General features: G+C 36.3%; 1 protein-coding gene across 1 annotated transcript; it reads left to right on the plus strand.

The window, feature by feature from the left end:
- Window positions 1-9,155: 9,155 nt before the first annotated feature.
- Window positions 9,156-9,947, plus strand: LOC124251447 (lymphocyte antigen 6 complex locus protein G6c-like). Its single transcript, XM_046684265.1, has one exon. The coding sequence runs from the start codon at window positions 9,185-9,187 to the stop codon at window positions 9,557-9,559; it is 375 nt and encodes a 124-aa protein (XP_046540221.1). The 5' UTR covers window positions 9,156-9,184; the 3' UTR covers window positions 9,560-9,947.
- Window positions 9,948-16,848: the final 6,901 nt, after the last annotated feature.

Below are 16,848 nucleotides of genomic sequence, written 5' to 3' on the forward strand. Positions count from 1 at the left end.
TCTAAGGATTGTGTTTTGCACCATGTATAAGAGTTTTCTTATAAAACTGAGCCCCAGGGACTCATTATGCTTGCTGGCTTGATAACATTCTTTATTTCCTCTTTTTCCTGTATCACTTCCCTATAACCCTACCAATGTTCCTGCACCTGCCAAATTAACTATTTACTTTCAAATTCTTGTCTCAGGGTTTCCTTCCAAGGAAATTCAAACTAAAGTATTAGTGTGCTATAAAAAAATAAAGGCAAAATTATCAATCTGAAGGTTTATGATTTATTCACAATTACCACTTATGCTAAAGTTTTCATCACAATCTTTACTTCGCTGTCACAAAGAAGCCCCAGGAAAGAATTAAGATGTAAGAGTACTCAGTGAAGTCACCAACATTATTAAGAGTAAGGAACTGAATCCATGGCCTTCCCCCACTTCAGCTTTGTGAACAATGTGATTGCCAACAGCTACTCTTTCATATTGAAGCTAATTGAGCTTCTCATAGAAAAGTTCTCATTAATAGCTTTTATTTTTTTAGAAAAACTATTTAATATATTATGTTCACTTGTGGAATTGCATTTTTAAATTAACATATATTACTGGTATATTTGCTTATTTGAAAAACTAAAATTAATCTGTACAAGGGAAGCTTAATTCAGTATTGAGTGTGTAAGAAAGAGAATGGTAAACTGAAGCCATGCTTCTCATGCTTAGATCATGGTGAATTGGGTTGATTTGGTCGTCTGAAAACATAGTTATTAATTCATCCCATTAACTTGCATATTTTAAAGTCCTGTATGATTCCATTGGAAGTACTTTCCCAATCTGAATGAGAGAAATGAACAGATAAAATATACTTTTTTCCTATCACTCTAAAAACATTCTCCCCAAACTTGACATATTCAGAGAAAAATCAGATTCAGCATTGCTTTAAATCACTTTCTAAGAAACTGTTGTTGAATAAGATCATATCGTTTTGGTTAGAAACTAAATCTTAGTAGTCAGTCCCAAAATAATAATAATAAGATTTATATATATATACAAATAAGAGATTGGCCTTGGTTAAGACAAAACTAGAAAATGGAAGCACCTTTTCAATTTAACATTTCCTCATTTTTTAAAATTAAGGGAACATGCCAAATGTATTGATCTTGCACAGTTATGTCCTTCTCACTGGGGACTTTATATCTTTTGTAAACAGATTTACTATTACTTATATTTGCTTGTTTATGTTATTCAATTATTATTAAAATGATAATATTATTATGTTTTCCTTGTATAAATTTTTACAATTAGCTTTTACTTATGGCAAAAGGGATTTTCCATTTGTTCTAGTGATATAAACACTCCTTTTGAAATAAATTTAAGAATATTAATTGAGTCAATTTAGACATTATTAAATATGTATCAGTACATGGAAATGGCAAAAATAGATGGTATGTGACTACAGCACAAGAAACTCTGCCTTAAAATTAGAACAAGATATTGTAAAAATTGGAAGAGCATTCTTTTGGGACTATCATTTGTTACCTGTATGAACTTATTCACTTCACTTTATCCTTCTTGGCTACAGTTCCCCCTCCAAAGCTATTGCCCCTTCTAACCTAATATTTTATGATTTTGTAATTGCTAGTCATAAACCTCTCTATTTTTCAGTGACCTTTCACTTGTATAATTGAAGTACCACTTTCGTATTTTTCTACATGTCGATCTTGAGGGAGTGCTAAATCTCCTACTTCTTGATTCTGCTAATTATGCCTCATGGTGGATCACACTTTTGGTGGTGATTTTCAATGAAAACTCATCTTTAGCAGGGGTTCCCCCAGCCCCATGGGAGATGCAGAGCATCAGTAACTTTTTACCACTTGGAATAATTTCTTCGTTGCTGGCATCTTGAGATTTTCTTTCTTCCTCTTCTTTTTTCCTTCCTTCTTTCTTCCTTCTCCTTTTGTTATATTTTATCCAGAATTTCTACGTAGTTTTGGGGGGAAGGGCCTCATTCCACATTGGCTCAGTTGCCATATTACTAAAATTTCTTTCACATTTACATAATATAATTGGAGCCTTGTATTCATATTAGGCAATAGATACATTTGTAGCTAGATCAACTTTTAATTTTTTCATCATAACTAGATCCCATTATAAAATCTATCTATTCACATTAAAAGATGTTAAAATAAGTAGAGAAAGCTATTTTTCATGGCATTCTGACTGTCTTTAGTTACTTATATTTCAGCATATAATTCTTTTGTTAAAATCTAAGCATTTCAAAAAATCTAAATATTGTTAAGAAAATTCACAATCCTATTTAAGGGTACATAATTCTTTTCAATTAGTTACGTAATGTGTTTTCTTGTCAACTGTGATTTACTATGTAGTTGAATAGATTTTCGTTTCAACATGAAGCACTTTCTGAAAATCATTGACATGTGGAAATGGCAACAACTCCCCTCAAGCTTTGAAAACAATTATGTTAAGGACCAATTTGGATTGACTTTAAGAAGTTCAAGAGTTCAGTAAATAAAGTAGGTCAAGTATAAGTCATACTTTTATACTGTAGCAAATGCGAGTAGCCTTTGGACACATTAATATTTCACTAAGTTCAATGTCCTCAATCACACTCAATCATTACCTTTTTATTTCTAATTAAGAAATATTAGTCCTTCAGAACTTAGCTTAAACATTTTTTCTTCCAGGAAAACTTCTATGACCATTTGAATTGGGTTATGACATATACTGTTATAATACCTGATCATAGGGTGTCTCACACTTTATTGGGGTTACATGTTTAACATTTGTCTTTTTTCCATTGCCTTATAAGCTCTCTGAGGGCAATGACTATGTTATGTGGTTTCCCTCTGTATCTCCAATCCTTAGGTTCTTTGAACCAGGAAAGTGCTTAAGAAATAGGTGGTGAATGCAGGAATGGATGAATAAACAAATATATGTTCAAAACTCTTCTTACACATAATTTCAAGATACAACAGGGTAAAAGATTTTGAAAAAAACAATGTGATGTAATGAAATCAGAATAGCTGCTACTTTCATGTGTTGATCAAATGTGCTCTCTGGAACAGTGAGCTTGACTGCTAATAAAGACCATAATTGTTCCTGGATGTCCCTTCTGCTCTAGCTTTTATTGTTCCCAAGGCTGAAAAATATGGCTCTTCACTAAGCCAAATTCATATCCTCATCTTCTTTCGTATTATCCTTAATGCTTGGGTCTCAACTTCCTCTTATAAAAAGTGAGGACAACACTCTGCAATGATGATCTCTAGGGAACATTTTGCAATTAATATACTAACGCAGATTTTTCATATTTGAGATTCACATTTTCTACAGCATAACTTGTTATTTTCTTTCTAACAATACAGGAGGAAACTTAGTACTCCTTTAAGAATTCCTGCATTCCAAATAAATACTGAAAAACAACAAAAAAGAAATAGCTGTAGATCTTGATTGCATATTTTTCTCTTTTGGCATTTTTATTCCAGGGAAAGCTATTTGATTGATCCAGGATTTTCCTACATCTTGACCATCCAGCCTACTTGAGTACCTCTAAAGGAACTGCTTATTGAGGCAATAGAAAAGGAGACCTGAAAACAAGTTAATTGATGTTTCCATGTTCATAATACTTATTTTTATAAGCTAGAGCCCAAAATCTCATTTTTGCCAACAAATCTCAGTACTCTGTAGGGGTCTCTCAGAAAGTCATTAAATTCTGTTCATTTTTGTAGACTTTTTCTTCTTCCAGCTTATAACATTTAGACAGTCCTTCACTCTGTTTTTCATTATTTCCATTGTTGCAAGTTTGCAGCAGACAATTCTCTAGCCTATTTATTTAAAGACCAGTTTTGAATGCAGCTAAAAGAAATAGGATGTGGTAACTTGTAAATTAGAACTGAGATAGAAAATATACCACTTTCCAAGCAGGATTTTACCGGTATATTAATTCTTGTTGTTGCCTCAGATAATTGAGTTATAAATAGACACATATCATAAACAATATAACTCCCTCCAAGTTCAGTAATACTTTAAACAGCTTTTTCAGGGCTTGCTTCATTCATTTGACTAAATAAATCTGTAAGGTGCAGTTGCAAACTACCAATGAATCGATGGTACTACATCAAAGAAGAAAGAGCAGGAAATTTCTGTTTATGAACTCCTGGGAACCAATGTGTTACTAGTGGAATATTCTTTGTAGCTAAAATTAATACCTGGACACTTCAGAGTTATTTAGTGCTGTATAAATCAGCATTTGAATCTTATTAGGAATTCTCCCTCTACATTTTGTTTTTTTTTAATTACAGTTATTTCAGTCTGGTACAAAATACTTCAAGTTTAATTTGAATATTAAAGAGTTTTATGGCAGCATTTTGGCTGCTTCTTGTAGTGAGTTCTATTTGGAATTGCAGCCTTAAGTTTCACAGGGCTTTTTAAGGAAGTGATGGATTATTTTGCAGTGGTAGTTTATAATGTGTGACTATGATTACTTCAGTTTACATGGGCTCTGGAATTTATTTCTTTTTTGTTTAGTTTGAAGGCTCTCTCTGCTTCCCTGTTGCTTAAATCTAGAAAAAAAAAAAAAAGGAAAAATTGGCCCTTGGAATCACTCATGAAATTTGAGACCACATAAGAATCCAAGAACTAGAAGTTGGAATTTTTAACTCTGAAATCTAGAGAAGTAACCCAGAAGTATAAAGAATCTTATTTTAAAGTTCAAAGTGACCTTAAAATCATCTCATTCAATCATAATACAATTCCATTAAGGATCTAACAGATTTTTTTTTCTTCTTCTCCCCAAAGCCCCCCAGTACGTAGTTGTATATTCTAGTTGTAGGTCCCTCTGGTTCTGCTATGTGGGATGTGGGCTCAGCATGGCCTGACTGATGAGCGGTGCCATGTCTGCACCCGTGATCTGAACCGGCGAAACCCTGGGCTGCCAAAGCGGAGCGCGCAAACTTAACCACTCAGCCACAGGGCTGGTCCCAGGATCTGATGTTTTGATGTATCTTATATACCATATAAACTATAATTTATGAACTAGTTATTAATACATTTCCTATTTTTTCACCAAAGTCATGTGTAACTAACATGAAGAATTTCTGATCAATATATAATAATTATTGGAATATCAAAAAATTGATTTCACTCCAAAGCACAGAAACTTGATTTTTGAGTACAGTTTGTGCTTCTTTATTAAAAGGTCAGTTTTTTGAAATGGTAAAAACATCCTGCTCCTACTCTTTTACTGCTGTCAGGAATTTCATTTCCTAAGGAGCAGAGGACAGAGCAAACAGTCCGCATTAACATGGGTTGTTCATTCAGATAATTGTTACCATAGAAAACTGAGACCAGGGGCCTGCAGCAAACAGGAAATATCACAGAGATTCAGATCTTGGGTCACTATTAGTATTTAAGTTTGTTAATAATGTGGACCATTGTTTTTTCCTAGAATTCTGCACTGTGCCTGGCATATAAGGGATCCACTGCAAATTTCTTGAATAAATAAAACACTGAGTAACTTTGGGATCGTGTTGTGAGTGGAAATTTGAGAAATGTGTGTTCCTACACTGGGGGCAGAGAAGGACAATCTTAGAAACCGAGATGAAAGGGAATTTAAAAATAATTTAATCTAACTTCCTCCTTCTGTAGAACCGAGATCCTGACATCATGTGATCAACATCACACAGCTGGCTAACCAAGTGCAAAGCCAGGTCTTGAACTCTAGGCTTCCAGATGTGATGAAAATAATTTTGCTCACTTCATTCTTCACTTACAGCAAAGAAAGATTACTGTATTTATACAACAAGAAGGTGAAATCAATGCCTAAAGACCCCTGTTTTATACATTCTGCTTCTGTTCAGTTCAGCTTCAAGTCATGAGAAAGGTTGTTAGCAATCCTGATAGAAGAGGTTGCTGTTGAATTTCTTGATCATGATGTTTATAACACTTCAAGCAATATTCAGCAGGCAGCTTAGTTGATATTGATTTTACTAAAGAGAAAAATTTCTCCATATAGCATTCTTGAATTATCTGTTGGCAGACTGGCTGTTAGTTACAGTCTTTATCTATTAGATTTAGCTCTGGTCAAATGGCAATGTAGATGCAGCAGTTGAATCCTTTTTATCAAGGCTGATGTGGGATATTTTGTAATGTAACAGAATGCATCTAGTTTGAGCCACAAAATCGAAAATTGGCTATCTATGTACCACACTGAATCTTCTGGTCATTAGGAGGTATCTTTGGTGGCGATTTGAAGCCAAAAACATAAAATGGCTGATTGTTCTGCCAACTGCTGCTTGGTACCACTTGTGCCACTGTAGCCACAAGACAAAGGGACTATAAATAGCTATTTTTAACAGCTAGCAGGGAATGTCCTACTCAATCAAATAGACTCAGTGAGAAAGGGAAAATTTTATGTGTCCCATATCTCCATGGCACATTTCTCTCTGTGCCTAGACACACCTTTTAGATCATGTGTTTCCCACAAGAGATGCTTCTCTAAAACTATAATATTTTTTCCCTTTAATCTCTAATCTTTCATAAGAAAGAATAGGAAAACCCACTTTCAGTCTCAGTTATCCCATAAAAACTGTGATTCTGGATGTCATTTATTATCTCATTTGTAATATCAGAGGGTTGAAATATATGATGGTATGTACCCTAATATTAACATCTATATGCCAGATTCAGTGAAAAATCTTTAACCCAGGTGACCTCACTTAATTGTTATAAAACCTCAAATATAGTTATCTTCATTTTATTGACGGGGAAACTTAGGTTCAAATAGAATTTGTTCCTTATCTAAATTATGACAGAGCTGGGCTCCAAATGCTGGTGGTCCTGGTTCCAAAGACCACTTTTACTATATCCTACTGATATTCTGTTCATTAGTGATGTTTGTGTTTTAGTCAGTTTTAGACTATATATTGTAGAGTGCTGTCCTTGGATTTCTATGGCAAAGTAAGGTAACCGACTGGGTGATTCTGTCTAATTTACAAATGGAAAATGGAATTTAAACACAAATAACATTTGCAAGGTTGAATATCTAACAGAAGATGATGTCTGCATCATGCTCCATAATCTTAGAGTTGCTTCTGAATTGACTATGGGTTTGTGAGTGTTTGGCGCATCTGAGGGCTTCTATGGGGTAATCCTTGCTCAATCAAGATTTTTCTGATTTCTAATTGCAAAATTTTTTACCTTGGTAGGCTTCCTCAAGTTTCCCCAATGATCTCCATCTCACATGGTCCCCCTAAAGAGATTACGTGAGAAAAATCTGGCTCACCATACTAGATGGCATTGGTTAACATCAATAGTTTCATCAATAGTAGCATCAATTTTCCCTTTATTTAAAGTTAAACAGAAAATAATACTTAAGTAGTATAAGTCATGTTTAAAGCTTCCAAATATATGCTTTAATTATGAATGTCCCAATGGTCTTTTCAATTGACTTGAAGTTGTACAATTATCCAAAATGTATTTACGTATAATTAAAATGGTCAATTTTTAGTTTATTTTGTAATTAGACTATTTTTGATTGCACAAATATATGCATGAAGATACATGCACACACACATATTACTTTAGAACCCAAATTAGACAGATCTGCAGCTTCAAAAGGGTAATTTTAAGTTATATGTAAGTGCTATTGGCCTGAACTTTAGCAGGCCAGATCTACAAAACAGTATTAAAATTAAGGAGATTCTCAATCATAGAGTCTCGGAACTGATCAGATTCTCACTGATACACCAATCAGATATATATTCCTTCTATATGACCCAAGAGAAATGTTGGATTTACTGACTATGTTGCAACATGATTAATCTTCTGATTGATTCGACTAAAAGATACAACTGGAAGTGTTTTCAGAATCATGTAAAACATTGGCATATCTGGAACTTACATTCCTTTGAACATTCTCTTTTAAGCAATATTTCTTACTTTGTTTAGACATGTAAGTAAGAAGAGACAAAGTGTGATTCCACACCCACACTATCATCCCTGGAAAATTTCTCTTTAAATGCAACTGTCTAGCAAAGTGCAAAGAGGGTGAGAGTTTTGCAGTCATATTATCCTTAGAAACCTGTATGACATTCAGAACATAACAAATTGAAAGAAAAAAGATTGACTTTAAGACAACATTAAAAATGAACGCGAAACATTGATACTTTCTTTCAACAAGGTTACTGGAAACCTCTCTTTCCAATACTAACCACAGAAATAAAGGAAAGGAAAAAAATCTTTTAACGAATACTGCTTTAATCTAAATGGAACGACTGCAAAGCATGCAATTATAAATGTGTAAAAAGACAGGAAGAGAAAAAGCCAAAATAATGAGAGGTTCTTGTAACATCTAGTGTCACAAAGTTGCAGTTCTCTTAGAAGTTTTGGTCTCAAGAGGTATCTTGGAAAGGAAAAAAAAAGCCTCAGGAAATAATAAGTAGAACTTGGCAAAGAAATCTCCTTTATGAGAAGTGCCTGCAGGCAGAAATAATTGGAAGCAGAGGCTTCCTTGGCCCTGACAGGTGCCCCTTGCTTCCACGAGGAGTGGACTCCCCAAAAGACCCAAAACAGAGTATAACCAAGAATCATCTAGGGGTGATCCTGATATTGTATTTGGACAAACAGAGGGAAAAGTGAAGAGAGACATTAGCTTAAGTGGACATTCAAACCCTCTCCACCATGGAACCAAGAGGCAATTATTGGGGTTGCACAGGCCAAAACATGCTTTAGCCTGAAGTATCCAGTGGATATGTCCTCAAATGACTAGGATAATTGTTTCTATGTCCCCATTCATTTTTTTGAGTGCTGAGCTGGTCTGAGAAACATTAATGTTTAGTGGAAGGAACTTTTTCTCTTGGTAGCAATGCAAACAGTGCCTTTGAGTGTTCATTTCATCTAGCAGAAGGTTCAACATTCATAAGAGCATACTGCTGGAGAAGAAGGTACAAAAACAATGAGCACTGTTCCGTACCAATGCTGGTTTAGATGCCAAGATAGCACCAAAAATTTAACTCCAGTAAAGAAAAAGTCTGAGTGTTTTTATAATGTATATAAAACAATCTAGTATCAGAACTTTCATATCTTATTACGTATTGAAGCAGTTTAAAATGACACCTATCGAGAGCCAGATCTCCGAAAATCTACTCTATCAGCTGCTGCATTTGCTACCATTCTCAGGACCCTCACCATGAAAGGCCTTCTGCTGCTCACCCTGTCTTCTCTGGTGTGCTGGGTCTCAGCTGACATTCGCTGTCACTCCTGCTACAAGGTCCCTGTGCTGGGCTGTGTGGACCGGCAGTCCTGCCGCCTGGAACCAGGACAACAATGCCTGACAACAAATGTGTACCTCGGTAAGATGAGGGTTTTCTCCAACCTTCGCTGTGGCACACCAGAAGAGCCCTGTCGGGAGGCCTTCTACCAAACCAGCCACAAGCTGGGCCTGACCTATAACACCACCTGCTGCAACAATGACACCTGCAATAGCCTGGCCCCCCGGCCCACCCCGGCCCTAGACCTTGTCCTCACCTCCTTGGCTGGCCTTGGCCTCTGGCTGCTGCACTGAGGCTCACTCCATGGCTGCCCCTCTCCCTCCTGCCTCACCTGAACCTTTCTCCCTGTGTCTCGGATCCCCTGGCTTCCCACAGTGGTCTCTCCCTACCTCTCTTTGCACTAAAAAAAAATTTCTCCAGATCCTTCACATTTCTTTAATTAGACAGTGGTCTCCCTCTCCATCCTTCTACCCCATCCCCTCCAGTCTGCTTTTCCTGAGTCCCTTCCTATTTCCCCCTAGACCATTCCAGATCCTCCATTGGCCCCTAGAAGGGCTCCCCACTTTGCCTCCTGCTCTCTGTGGTGCCCTACTCAGAGAGGGATTGGAATCTGGGCCTGAAATGGAGCTTCCATCCTGTTCCTAATGAAGGCTCCCAGAAAGAACCTGATGACTTAATTGTACAGGGCTTATTCCCCAAATCCTGGCTCCCATTGTACTCCATCCCTATGCTCCCCTGTTTCCATTTTGAGTAACAAATGTCTGTGCCTGAAAAAAATAAAATAAATAAAATAAAATAAAATGACACCTATCATCTATCTATCTATCTATCTATCTATCTATCTATCTATCTATCCATTCCAGCTACATAGCAATGGAAAGGAATATAGAAAAAGAGACACAGAGAGAGATAGAGAGATATCCAAATAGCTATTTTATGAATATCTTCACAGTAAGGATCACTGCATATTTTCAAAATGTTTGGTTGATAGAAAATGTTGAAAGGAACTGAGGCTCATTGAGGCTCATAAAAATATTATAACATGGAGATAAAAAATATTTGGAAAACTTATATTTCATTCTATTCACCTTACCACTTTACTGTTCTAAAAATAATTAATTTCGCAGTGTGATGCCTGAAGAACTTTACATTTAGAGTAGGTCAAAGGATACCATCTCTGGTGACAACATGGTTAAACTTGAAACTGTATTTCCCAGAATCCCCTTCACTGTATGGTTATAGATTAAATTTGGTCGAAAGGGAAACTTGTGTGAGATTTGCATGGTGTGAGTGAAATAGCAATTACTTTCTTGAGGTTGTCTTAGTCAGATGCAGTCCTTAGGTATCCTCTCTCACCTACTCTGTGTCTACTATTCTTCCTGACTGACGGCGTGTTGGCCACAATGGCCCAGGTCTGTCACCAGATGCTTGGCGGCATAACCACAGAGAAGCCATAGCTTTTCATTGATCTCCCTCTCTTCCTTTAATCATGCTGTAGGGAAAAAAGTACTGTATTAGGAAGTCAGAAGTTCTCCACGCTTATCCAGATTTTGCCGTATCTTCATGACCTTGAGCAATCACTTACTCTGTGCCTCAGTTTCCTCAATTATATAATAAAGGTATTGAACTAGAGAAGCTCTCAGGTCCTTTATGGGTCTAAAAATTGATCTGTGTCTTTGCTAGACTTTTATTAGCGCTTTCTTTGGGAGGGAGGTGAATCAAGTGAATGATTTCATCATTTCCTCAGGTATGCATACATGCTTGACCCAACAAAGCCTGCTGCCTTCTAAAATCAATTTAGTGCTTATGCTTTACTTCTGCTCTGATAGACACAACACCAGAAACTCTGCTTTAAGGAACTCATTTTACTATCCTGGATAATTGTGTGTGTGTGTGTGTGTGTGTGTGTGTGAGGAACATTGACCCTGAGCTAACATCTGTTGCCAATCTTCCTCTTTTTGCTTGAGGAAGATTGTCACTGAGCTAACATCGGTGCCAATCTTCCTCTATTTAATATCAGATGCCACCACAGCGTGGCTTGATGAGCAGTGCTAGGTCCACGCCCGGGATCCAAACCTGTGAACCCTGGGCCACTGAAGGGGAGCATGTGAACTCAACCACTATGCCACCGGGCTGGCCCCTAATTTTTTTTTAATGGATGAGAAAAAGGATTATAAGTTACTTCTCCTGAGTAGGGATGAAATAATCACATTATGTGCATAGGAAAACATTGATGCATCAGTTTTCTACATTTTTAGTTTTTTGAACAAATCTAAATTATGCCACTGTTCAGTCTATATATCTAGAGTTAAAAAAGCAAAAGAGAGTTGTAATGAGAGACTTAAAATAAAGAAAGATTGGACTATGTTATGTTTGGAGTAAAACTGAGAGGTAAAAGTAAAAAGAGATTAAAGAACGTTCTTAGTAGTCAGGAAAGAAAATATTTCAAATGGAAAGTCATTAGCAATAATTATTTAATTATTATAGTAAACAAAACACTGACTTAATCAATGAAAAATACTTCTAAAGAGATCTTGTGTGTTTTACCTTGCAATGATTGAATAATATCAGGTCCAACGTACATCCATTTTGGCCCTAAGCTAAGCTCCAAAGATTTGCAGCCAAAGAGCATGCTCAGATCACCGATCCTCAGTTCAGCTCAGAGATTAGTAGCATACAATTTCATCTTCCTTTAATCATGATAGTTAGCTTATAATTATTTTAAATCATTTAGGGAAAACTGGGCTATCTAACCATTCATTCACTCGTTCATTTGATGGCTTATGTGAAAGTACTTACCATGTGCTAGGAAAGTGCAAGGGACTCAATGTGTTTCCCATTTAATCTTTACTGGAACTAAGGTAGGTAATATTGTTCTCTGCTTTCTACATATTAAGAAATTGAGGCTGAGAAAGTCCAAGGATTGGCCAGACAGCACATAACTAGAAAGTCCAAAACGAGTATTTGAAGGCCAGTGTGTCTGAATGCAAAATCCACATTTAACATTTACAATATACTGGCTCTTAAGTATAATCACATATAACATCCAAATTTAACAGCATATAACACTCCTGCTCATGGAAGTGGAAAATGAGTCCAGTGAAGTTACATGACTTGTCCCTGGGTTACATAGTTAGAGGCCAACGCACACTTCAGAAGATTGGAGATGCTTGTGTATAGATACAGACAGAGTTCAACTGGGAGGGAGAGTATCACTTGTACTCACTCAAGGTCTCTTCTTGTAATCTCCATTATTTCAAATGGCTAGTCTATTGAAGTTTTGCGTACACAGTCTAAAAATGTCACTAAATATAGAACTCTTATAAGAAGAATATTCCATCTAAAGTCAGAAAGGTAAACCATATGACCTTTCACATTCTTTGAAGACAGCCAAGTGATCTTTATATTTTCCTAAGGTTATTGAACAATTCTAAGTAAAAGTTCATGACCGTTTGTTTTTATTTTTGAATTGATGTAGTCAGTCATTTTTGTTATTTCCTTATGTATTAAGATATTAAAAACTTCTATTATTTCTAAAAATTTTTAGTGAGAAGTGAAAACTTGAACATTGGCAGTTACTTTTTTTTTTAAAGTGCAATAAACTACAATATGATAATAAGTGCCAGTGACATTCCTAATTGTGTCTATCTGACACTTATAAAATCTTTTGGCTTGAATCCATATTTAAATCCTTTGGGATCCTTTGTACCTAAATATGTAAATCTTGAGAAATAGAAGATAAACTACATTAAAAGAAGATTTTAAATTTTAATCAGTTCATTTAAAAAGTGTAATCTCTTCTTTCCTCATTTTTTCAATGATTGACATTTACTAGAAATTAAAATTAGAATATTTCTCCTCATACAGTTAATATCATAAAGCTTCAATTATTTGCATTATTAGTACTCTACCCCTTTATCTCCAAATATGCCAAACCATTCCTTTTTTATTGTTGCATACACAACCTTCATCTAACTCTTTGGCTTGGCTGAACAGTGACCTCTTTTGACAGATTTTCTCTGACGTCTCCCAAATGGTCTAATCTCTGCTCTAGTAGGCTGGTTAAAACCATGTCCCCAGGGGTGCCTGTTGGCATAGTGGTTGAGTTCTCACACTGTGCTTCGGCAGCCCGGGGTTCATGGGTTTGGATCCCAGGCGTGGACCTGCACACCACTCATCAAGCCATGCCATGGCAGCATCCTACATACTAAATAGTGGAAGATTGGCACAGATGTTGGATCAGCAACAGTTTTCCTCGAGCAAAAAGTGGAAGATTGGCAACAGATGCTAGCTCAGGGCCAATCTTTTTCACCAAAACAAAAAAAAAATGTCCTCAGCTCATCACCTCTTCCTATTTCCAAGCCCTTTGCAATGTGACTTTCTAACTCTTCTCATCATGAGTAAAGTCTGTTTCCCTACCCCTTGATCTAGGCTGGTTGTGTAAGTTGTTTTGCAAATAGAGTGCAGTGTATGTGAAACTGTGCCAGTTCCAAGGTCCTGCACACTACTGCTTACTCTCTTGATATGCCGCTATTACGGTGAGACATGCTCACGATAATCCGCTGGATAATGAAAGACACAGGCCTAGTCATTGTGCCAGATGGCTGTCAGCCAAGCGTCAGACATGAATGAGGTCCATGGATACCTAGACTCCCGCTCACACGCAGCTGAGCACAAATGCCAAGATGGGCCAAGCATGACCCAGATCAGCAGAACCACCTGGCTTACCCATGGTTGTAACAGCAATGATAAACGCATATGAGTTTAAGCTACTAAGTTTTGGGGAAAGTTTCTCACATAATATTATATCATAGACCTTCCCTTGTTGATGCCAAGCACTTATTCCTCTTCCTTCACAATTAACACTTTTTACATATGATTTTAATCTCCAATCATTTCAGCTATGCACATCTTGAATCCTCAAGTATTTTAAAAACCATATAAGAAGAGCTGTGTGGTAACCATTTTTAAAAAATTGTTTTTAATACTCAGCAAAGGACCTATAACAGTGGGCGGTTTCACAGGGTAAGGAAAAGAACTTTGGAAGAAGCATGCGCTCGGCTAACTGCATGTACTGCATCTTTTACATAAGTGACCTGGGCAAGCCTCTTAACCTCTTTGAACTTTCTAATTTTAAGCCCAGAGCATTAACCACTACACCATGCTTTGGAGAGTACAGCATACAGTAGTACACTATCCTCCTACTTTGGTAATGAAGCCAGAGAACACGTACTTCTATTTTCCATTTTACAGCATGGACCCAGATTTGAAAGCCTTACTCATTCCAAACTCTCTTGGACATCTCTATCACTTTGTACCATATTAGCATTTCAAATCGTCTCTCTTTCCAGCAACTCTTGCCTTTGCCAGTATGTTGAACAGGATAAAATGTAAATGAACTGACTTTTTTGGTCAAGAATGTAAACAATGTTAATATATTACTTGCAGACCTGGTTAAATGATATACGGAATGTTGTCTCCTCTCATCTTACACATGTGCTTATATACCTGGGTAATTTCACTCACCGTTTCCATCCAAAGGCTTAAAACCATAGTGGAATTTAACTGAAAGAAACGTACCATTCTGAGGATGCTTGAAATATGCATATGTTGATCTTAAAAGTACTGATATAAAACAAGCAGAAAAAACAGCTGATAACTACCTAATCACTAGCGATTATACTCGATTTTGAGAGAAATTTGTAGGTGTCACAAATCTCATCATGCTTTTGCTTAGCTACATTTAATTATAACTATTTGCAGATTGCAAATAATCATATACATATAGACGGATCTAAATAGCAGATTGTAGATACAAATGGTATATTTTATAAATAGTGAGCTATCAGTAGAACTATATTATAAGTCTCTTAGCAAAAAAAGTACTTTCATGCCCTAATGTTAGCTAAACAAATTTTTTAAAGCAAGTGTTTGGCTCTCATAATTCTAGAGCACTTATTTGTTGGAACACTGCCCTTGGTTTGAAACCAGGGTACTTAGCCAGCTTTGGCCAAGTTTCTGTAGATAGACTACCTGTTTGTGGTCATTTGGAATGCATAGGGATCTACAATTCAGCATTAGTTCTTGTGCTTATTCTTCAGGAAATTTGGAACTATAGGTAAGCAAATGAGCTTACAAGAATCTTAGAAACCTATAGATGATACGCCCCCCAACAATTATTAGACTTGCTTGATAACATCAGATTCAACTTGGACAGCCCAGATACTTATACAAATTTTATTCATTTCCTCACACCGAATAGACAGCTTCTCAGAGCTGTGTTGATCTGTGAAGCACTAGCACAGTATAAATTTTCATTCATATTATTTAGGGCTTAGGCAACAGAAGTAACCAACCAACTAGTTTGGTTTGTAATTCTTGTTGAATTCATTCACTCTACGTAGGCAAGGTCTAATTTTTTAATTTAGAAGGGCTCTAATACAACTTTGAGATTGCCTTTGGGTGGGGAAGCAATCTAATTCCCCTATATCCTACTGGATGTCGCTCTTGGATCCATCAAGAAACCAAAATGTACTTATTAAATTATTCTAGAACAATATACAATGATAATTAAGATACAATTTTACCAACAATACCATATTTTATTGATTCTAGTATGCATATTCTTCACAATTTAACGTCTCTAAACTAGAGATGTGTCACAATCAAAAACACCTTATAATTACTGTTGGCCAGACAACATTTATGAGGTAGTTGCTTGCACGCATGCAAATTTTTTTGCTGGCATCACTGGATTCCAGCAGCCCTTTGACATGTAAATTATTAAACCACTTGAGAATCACTGGACAAGAGCTGTGAGTTCCAGATATTGTCTAAAATCCTTCAGTTGTTATAATCTGGGAAAGTCAGGAAAGCAGTAAAACTTGCAGAACCAGTGTCAGAGCTTATAAGAGAATCCCGGAGACGATGGAGATGACAGTGAAGTAATCTTTTAAGAAAATTGCATCCCCCCAATGCCTTGGATGGTGCAGGAGACAAATGGTGTAGAAAACTATGGACATCAACAACTCTGACTTGAGAAGTGATTCAAAAGTATTGGATTTTTAGTGTTAAGGCATTTTAGGAGTACCTTAACTGCTTTCAAACTTATTTCCATTTTTATATACACATGAGTTAATTATTTTTATTTTTATTTTTTTGCTGAGGAAAAGTGGCCCTGAGCGAACATCCGTGCCCACTGTCCTCTACTTTATATGTGGGACACCTGCCACAGCATGGCTTGATAAGCAGCACGTAGGTTTATGCCCACGATCCGAACTGGCAAACCCTGGGTCACCAAAGCAGAGCACATGAACTTAACAACTATGCCACCAGGCCAGCCCCTAAGAGTTAATTTTTAATTGTCTAAAAATACCTCTAACTGATCTTATTTAATAAGTATAAATACAGATTTTAGTGAGAAGAAGACACAATGAAGCAATAAGAGAGCGTTGGATCATACTTGATTTGGCAGGAATTTTTCTTTTTTTGGTTTTACAAAAAATAATGTGTCCATCAACGGCATCTTAGATTTAATAAATAGGGTACTATTTATTTGAGAAATCTTATTAATACTAGCACT

The sequence above is a fragment of the Equus quagga genome, chromosome 1 (genome assembly GCF_021613505.1).
Source record: "Equus quagga isolate Etosha38 chromosome 1, UCLA_HA_Equagga_1.0, whole genome shotgun sequence".
In the NCBI taxonomy this organism is placed as follows: domain Eukaryota; kingdom Metazoa; phylum Chordata; class Mammalia; order Perissodactyla; family Equidae; genus Equus; species Equus quagga.